Source organism: Gopherus flavomarginatus, chromosome 9 (assembly GCF_025201925.1).
Source record: "Gopherus flavomarginatus isolate rGopFla2 chromosome 9, rGopFla2.mat.asm, whole genome shotgun sequence".
Taxonomy (NCBI): Eukaryota; Metazoa; Chordata; order Testudines; family Testudinidae; genus Gopherus; species Gopherus flavomarginatus.
Window position 1 is genome coordinate 90,447,469 of NC_066625.1, and position 8,069 is coordinate 90,455,537.

The window sequence follows — 8,069 nt, forward strand, 5'->3', positions numbered from 1 at the left end:
AGGTCTCAAGAGTGGCTGATAAAACCATGTATTCTGCCTGTTTTGCCAACAGTGAGGTTGCAAGTGATATCAGGCACCAGAGACAGAAATTGCATTTTCTAGCTCTTCTCTCGTGTGGTGTTCTTGGCTTCTAGGAAGCAGGATCAGACTTTAAACAACCACCATCTCAGCTCCAGCCCACCTCAACTAACATCTTCTCTTTTCCCCCAAAAGGACAATTATTAGCCTCTTTAGCTCCACCTACGACTGTCGAACAAGAGCATTTTTCTTTCTAAAGGGAAAAGGAGCAAGGGATGTTCAAATGGAAACCTTATTTAAGGGCTTGTATTTCCAACGCTTTAATTATTTTTCCTTTTTCTGTATCTTCAATAAAAGACACAAAGGATTTTTAAGGGTGTTGGCGTCACGGTACTAAGCAGGCTGAGGTCTCTAAACCAAATCCCGAACCTATCTGAATGGAATACATAAGACAGAACGACAGTGACAAGCCTCCCTTTCTCTAGCCTCATCTTTAGCAGGATCAGCACTGTTCTCTAACAACCACATAACACATTTTAAAAATAGGAGTAGTATGAACATGTCACACTATGATTTAATTCAACAGCAGTAGCATAAACTGGGTTTTGACTACTTCTGTAGATCTGGTATGTATTGAGGAGAACTGGCTACTCACCCACATTCACCCATAAAAAAGGGGTAGAAAACATTTGGAATGTGAGTAATCTCCCTGTGTAAGCCACGTTGTAGTCCTGCTCTGCCTTAGAATATCCTTTTAAAGCTCCCCCTCTACACCTCATTTTGTCCTAGTATAAGACAGAGCTTTTTTTGGTTTTATTGTTATTCTCCATTGGAGCAATTAGGTGTCATTTAGACCCCACCTACACAGATTTACAAGCAACCTTAGAGCCTAGAAAATTTCTTAGAAATCGATCTTATTAGAAACATGGTAAGTGCATAGAGGGGGCATCAGTGACCTAAGACAATTCAGTGTTGTATCTAACAACTGATAGAGTATTAAGAGATGATATTCATGATGAATGGGAGGCCAAACTGGAAGGCAAACCAATTTTCAATTTGTTATTTTGTAATATTAATACATACACACGCTCCTTAGAATCCGAGAGCATATTTAGAAATCGCAGAACTCTAGGAGGAGTCTACAGGATATATATTCCATTTCACATTTGGTGAAATCTTTCCATGTTTTTACACACGTCTAGGTCCATTGACAGTGTCAGTCATACTGCTTCAAATTCCCACTTACTACCTCCATTACACCTTTATCTTGCAAGTTTTTAATCTGACTATCAATATCAAACAAATGTATGCGCTTTACAGTTTGTAAGAAACCTGCAGTTTTACAAACAGTAAAGTAATTTGATAGTATTTTCTTTTCATCGGTTCTCTCCTCAGTTTAGCTTGAATTCTTGACTCAATTCATCTTGTACTTACCCAATAGGCTACTTTAATCCATTCAATTATTGTGTTCATTATGTAAATGTTATTTTTTGCTGTCATCTGCAAAAATGAGAACCCAGACATACCTTTGCTTCATAAAGGAGAGGTCCATGAAAACACAGCACTCGTTCACCTGGAAAAGTTTGCAGATAGCCATCTGATTAGTCATATTGACAAACAATACTACATACAAAGACATGCATTTTACAAAAGAACACAGGAAACCAAACACCATTAAAAGTGCTGTGCTAAGAGACTGCCCAGTGGCAGCATATTACCTACACACTGTCAAGCTAGAAAGCAATCACTTCAAAAAGCACCTGCTTATAAAATAGAAGATGAGTGGAGGGTTAGCTCAAGGTTCTCTGCACCATTTAAGCCCCAAACTGGGGATGTGCAAAGGGGTTGCCTGCTGAGCAGCCACACTGGGGTGCCTGCCTATCCCCTGTGCTCTGCAAGAAGGACTTCTGCACAACCTCTGCACAGGCTGGCACTGAGGGCCACGCAGTATGGGCTGGGCTGGCCCAGACATCTGTTGATGCAGATACAGAACACAGGAGAGAGCCCAGTTTCTATTCCAGCCCACAGCCTGGGGCAACAGCTGTGAGGGAGTGGCCCAGCAGCCCTATACCCTGGTTCAGGCTGGATCCTACCTGCCTAGCCTCTCTACATTCTAACCGGACAGAGCACTAATACTCTGGCTTTACATGAGTGGACTGAATTTCAGCCTGAATGTACAAGCAGTAAACAGCACAGCAGAAACAGGTCAGTCTTGTTGCTGACAGACAGATTCTTTCAGAGGGCTCGGTTTCATTTTGTTTTGTGAAAGGGAACATGATGCTCTCTTAGCAAGCCAGCCAACCTATGTCTCATTTTAAAATTATGGTGCAATAGAAGCCTAATATTTAAATCAGAGTTTTCCTTTTCCTGTTAGAAACTCAGGACCTGACATTTCGATTGCAAAAAATAAACTAAAGAAAACCAGATATAATGACATCAGGTTCTTTCCCTCCACAAAGGAGCGGGGGGGGGGGGGGGGAGTACAGCTGAATGAGGGTATTGCAGAGGGAAGAGGCTGTTTCACTTTTGAACAGATTGTAAAAACAATCAGGATTTCAGCTGCTATAAGATCCATGTTGTGCAGTTGTTTACAAAGTGGAAGTCTAATTTATCTAACAAAATCTCAGAGGGCAGATGTTTCCTCCTGTACAGTACTCCCTTATAATAAAGGTCACACCCTTTACATTTGTGACCGGTTCTGCATACCAAAATAATTAAGCTGTACCAATAATTTACAAGGTTACAGTCCACTACTGAGTACCCTACATTCCCTTCCTTTTGCAAGAGGGCCATTCCTAGCTTTGTTTGCCTTTCCTTTATGCCTACAGGGTAAGATGGTTTTAATAATCCTTTAACTACACAAAATATTTAATGATCAATTTACTAAACCGCTTTTTCAATTAATACTTTATTCCCAGATTCAATATAGCAGTAGGATAAAATAGATTTGGTGAGTTCACTGTAAATGCTAATCAGCGGGATTTCATGCCCACAGTGGGTGAGAAAAAAGATACACTTACAAGAAAGCAAATTCAAAATAAAACAGTTTCTGTACAGAGTTATGTTCAGAAAAAAAAAATCTGTATGAAAGTGGCTCACCAAGACTAGTTTGACACCAGCTTAAAAAATATTCTGCACAGAGGAAAAACCAACTTTGAAGTCTCTTGTGTATTTTTATTAAAATGTGTTTTCCATTATAAATATTTAATCTTAAAACCAGTTACTCAGCATGCAGAACAGCTATTTAAAAATTATAACTACACTATTTCACCTCTATTTTGCAGTTTAACAACACTGCTGGAAAACAAGCCTCGTTTACTTGTTCTTAAAAATGAACATTTTGCCTACATTTAAGAGGAGTTAGGCTCTTTACATAAATACAGACCAAGAACATTCTATAGCACTATTTCTCCAAGACACTCAGTACTGAGAAATCAGAAAGACTGACAAACCTTCTCCCCCATAACCACACGTTACACAAAGAAAACACATTAGAAGGAAATTTACCATAGCCTTCCCCAACACTAGCTTAGATCAAAATAATTCCAAGTCATATCTCTACAGTATATAGACACAATAAGGTACACCACAGTGAGACACCACCTTTATTTATTCAGCTCTCCTAAAAAAAACAAAAAAAACAACATTTTGGAATGGCGTTTTTTTTGGGGGGGGGGGGGCAGCAAAATAGCTCTCGAGAGAACCAGGCATGCTTTGTCAACATTCTTGGATGCCAAACTATGCCAAGTGGTTTTGTTGCTTAGTAATGCTGCTCCTAGTTTCCAAGCTAGAGCTGGTCAGTCCACGCTGCTGTCCAGAGCCTGCAAGTTCTTCGCCCAAATGGCACAATCCTGGCTTCCACTGGACTCCAGATAAGCCAAAAAACCAGACCCCACACACTTTGCAGGACTGGGGCTTAAATGCTTAATGCTGCATTAGTTTCACAGGTGGAAGGTCTCATGTAGTCCATGGAATTCTAATATCATCTACATTAACAACCTGATCCAACTCCAAGTAAAGTCTTTCCATTGACTTCAATGAGGTTTCAATAAATGCCAGTTGCTGGATCAAGATCCAGAATGGACAAGATACAATGCAAAAAAGAATTTTGCAAGATAAATCTGCTTTTTAAAGGAAGTCAATAAATACTGCTAAATCCAGGGGAAATTTTTAAAGATCACTTGGTGTCATCTTTTCTAAAACTAAAATAAAAATATGGTATATTATACACACCAGAAATTTACAACATCAGCACTTAACGATACTTCTTTCCTATATGAATACATCTTAACCTATGCATTTCAAAAACCTACTAGCCTTTCAGATTACATATTTAAATATCAATAAAATATTTCATTTTCTTAAATCCTAGTGAATCTATTCTAAAAAGCTAAAGAGAACTCTCCCCTCTCGCCATCCCCACCAGGATTCCGTCTACAGATAAACTAGAGCAGAGGTTCTCAAACTTCATCGTATCGTGACCCCCTTCTGACAACAAAAATTACTACAAGACTCCAGGAGGGAGGACCGAAGCCTGAGCCTACCCCAGCCCCACAGGGGGCTAAAGCCAAACTCCAAGGATTTCAGCGCTGGGCAGGAGTCCTGTAACCTGAGCCTTGCTGCCCAGGGCTGTCTTGCAGTGGGGTAGGGGCTTCTGCCCAGCAGGGCAGAGGGTCTTGGGGCTTCAGTCTTGTGGGGCGCACCTGCCAGGGCTTGGGGCTTCAGTAAGAGTGGGGCTAAAGCCCCAAACCCTAGCTCCCAGCAGGCGTGCCCTGGCTCTCAAACTTCTGAAGATTGTTGTATGCAGCTCGGAGGGCCAGTAAGCTTGGCCACCCGTTCTAGAGAAATGACTACAGAGCCTGTATAATTATGATTTTTCCAATGGTACTGTTATTAACTGGCCAGGTTATATTTCTTTTGCAATAGCTCTAAGGATAGACTTCAGTGTTGTGCAAAATTCATCTCCAAAGCCAACAAAGCTTAATATACACTCAACAGTTGTCATTTGTCCATTCTAAAACCACCACTTATTTTTAAACCAGATTTTATGGAACAAGTTGCATCTTTCATGGAAACATGCATGTCACGTTTAAGCCTGATGAGAATTAAGGCCTGGTCTATGCTACCAAGATAAGCTGACCTACGTTGACCTAACTATATAAGCATACACTAAAATTTTGCTCCCAACAACATAACTGCCCTGCTACACCAACTTAACTCCACCTCCACAAGAGGCATAGAGCCAAAGTTGATATAGTTAAGTCAATGCAGTGTCAGTGTAGACACTGTGTTGCTTATATGGACTATTCCTGGCTTTCAGAAGCCATCATACAATCCCCCACACTGACAGTACAATCTGTACAAGAGTTCCTGGTGAGGACGCGCACCACTGACAGAAAGAGCGAAGTGTAGATTCGCACAAGCAATGTAATTACTGCAGCAACCGTAAACCAACATAAGTTAGGTCAACTTAATTTTGCAGTATAGACATGCCCTAAAACATTAAATGCCTCAAAAAACAGGGGTTCTGTTATGAACAGAGACCACCATAACTATAGCAGTGTTGCTAGCCACCATAATAATCAGCATATGGTATTTTACAATATCCTTAAGCCACACTTATAGACTATGTCATAAGGCAAGATTCAAGAACTCTAATTGAGCTATCTTATAATGATATTTTAAGTAACAAAGTAAACATACTTCTCAACCTCAAGAAGAGAAAATCTTGACAGTCCTACAAAAAAAAATATTTCAATGGCTTAAATGCCCACCGATGTCCATGGGAGTGCTTTGATACATACCTATGAGAAAAACAAAAATCAAGCATATTTTGAGTAAAGGAAAAAGTCCAGCTGAGAGCGTTGAGAAGTATGAAAAAAACAAACAGCCATTTCCTAACCCTCTCTCTGATCCAGTGAGCTCCTAAAGCTCCTCTGTTCCCTCAGGTACCATAACATCAAATACTGCACAGCTAAAGGCCTCACTGAAGGATTGCCAAGGAGCTAGCTGCACGCACTCTGTAAAATGGAGTACACAGACTGCAACTACCCTTCTGGAGGAGACTGCTTCCAGCGGGAAACCATCCACCTTGATCCATGCTGCAAGGCCACTCAGATTCATCGCCACCTGCCAGGATGTGCCATCTCCATGGGTCATAACTGACCTTAGAGGCTTTTTTCAGCTCCCCCCCCCCAGGCCACAAGTCACTAGTCTCAGACACACAGTGCATACAAGCAGTACAGGGCACAGAGAGCTGGAGTGGCCTCCCCTCCAAACGCAGCAGTTGATTGACGGGGTTTGCTTTTTAAGAGAACCATCCTTTCCTTTTAGCCTCCCACATTAGAAAAATAAACTGCAGCCGGAAGATTAGAAAGGGCCTTCTCCAGTGCAGACACACACACAGCTCCGTGCAGTACTACAGCATGGACCGGCCACAGGACCCGCATCAGCCACACACCCCCTGCACCCACAGCCAGCCAGCCTCCCCCCGAGCTCCAAGCCCCCCACAACCCAGCCAGCCTCCCCCCGCACCCCCCCGCCTCCCTCCCACACCCCCCAGCTCAGTCCCTCCACGCCCCCTCAGCTCAGCCAGCCTCCCCCCGCACCTCCTCAGCCCACCCCTCACCCCCCTGCGCCCCCCACCCCAGGTGCCTTCCCAGCCCCTCATCACCGATATCCGCCCCCGAGATCCCCCCCAGCCCAGCCCGCCTCCCCCCGCACCCCCCCAGCCCAGCCCAGCCCCCATCACCCTCAGCCTCCCTTCCACGCCCCCCAGCTCACCCATCACGCCCCTGCGCCCCCCACCCCGGGCCCGGCCTCGCCTCAGCGCCCCCCCCCCACCCCGGGGAGCCGCGGCCCCGGCCCGCACTCACCCTCCTGGAATTTGGGCTTGGGGTCCTGCTTGGGCGCCATTTATAAGTGACTCTCCCTCCTCCCACCCGCCCCTCCCAGCAGGGCCTCGCCAGCTCCGCATCATTATATCGGCCAGCCCCGCGCATGCGCGCCGCCGCGCTAGGCATGCCGGGACTTGTAGTCCTGAGCCCAGGCGCTGGGGTCCGGCTCCGCGCCACGGGCGGGCATCGCTGGCATTGCACAGCCAGCGACCCCCCGGGCAGCGGACCCCATGGGCGGCGGTCCCCAGGGGCCAGCCCTGCTCCAAGGGGCTGGCATTGCTCCGGTGCCGGCTTGCAGCCCCTTTCCCTCACCCTGCAGAGCGGGGGGCCCTTCGCCCGGCTGCACCAGCTCTCGCTACAGCGCCCGCCCGGCCCGGGGGCTGCAGCGAGACCCGGCGCTGGGCGTGTCCCGAGCTAACAAAGCGAGCCGGGGCTCGGACCCGCTCTGGGTTAGGGGGTGAGCAGGGAAAAGAAAAGCTCGCGCCCAACGTGGGGCTCGAACCCACGACCCTGGGATTAAGAGTCCCATGCTCTACCGACTGAGCTAGCCAGGCACTGAGTACCCTGGTTGCTCTTTTTATTAGTTCACTCCATATGTCCATCTGAGCTGTGTTCTCTGTGTTCCTCCCTTGGGTGAACTTGGGGAGGGTGGGGCAGGACCTTTAGGCTGTTGCACAAAGCCATGTCCACGCATTTGTACATTGGAAACATGCTGCCTTTTGCTGCCCTGCGTCTCCAACTGCAATGACTGCAATGCAGGTGCCCTCCCATGGCTGGCTGCAAGCTGCATGCCACACAGTGACTGGCCGGGGCCAGGAGCTCTTCCCAAGTGGGGCCCAAGGGCTGTAGGGCACTGCTTTGCCTGGAGAACGCAGTTCCCATGGGGGTGGGTGCAGGAGAATGGCCTTGTTCATCTCGCAGTGCTAGCGTGACCAGATGTCCTGATTTTATAGGGACAGTCCTGATATTTGGGCATTTGTCATATATGGCATATGTGGCTTTCTATCTGGTCACCCTACTCGGCACTGTTAGAGGCTTGTGCCAACACGTCACGCTGCTCTGGAGCTGCCTGTCCTCAGCTTTCCTGGCAACAGTCACTCATTGAAAATGCCCGGGCACTGGGGCCAAAATACTGCTGGTTTGTCACATGGCCTT

At 46.1% G+C, this 8,069-nt stretch overlaps 1 protein-coding gene and 1 non-coding gene across 7 annotated transcripts in view; both read right to left on the minus strand.

The window, feature by feature from the left end:
* MORF4L1 (mortality factor 4 like 1) overlaps window positions 1–6,997 on the minus strand; it is a 37,684-nt gene extending 30,687 nt beyond the window's left edge. For 2 of the 6 annotated variants that reach the window (XM_050967359.1, XM_050967356.1), the window contains exons 1-3: window positions 6,070–6,472; window positions 5,722–5,755; window positions 1,545–1,591 (exon numbers count right to left, since the gene is read on the minus strand). In XM_050967359.1, the coding sequence (XP_050823316.1) occupies window positions 1,545–1,591; window positions 5,722–5,755; window positions 6,070–6,177 (189 nt within the window). In that variant the 5' untranslated portion in view covers window positions 6,178–6,472. Of the gene's footprint in view, window positions 1–1,544; window positions 1,592–5,721; window positions 5,756–6,069; window positions 6,474–6,893 lie in introns of those variants that run through there. The other 4 variants (XM_050967358.1, XM_050967361.1, XM_050967360.1 and 1 more) reach the window with 4 other exon arrangements.
* Window positions 6,998–7,395: 398 nt separating this feature from the next.
* Window positions 7,396–7,468, minus strand: TRNAK-CUU (transfer RNA lysine (anticodon CUU)). Its single transcript has one exon. It is a non-coding gene; the product is annotated as a tRNA-Lys (tRNA).
* Between the last annotated feature and the right edge of the window lie 601 nt (window positions 7,469–8,069).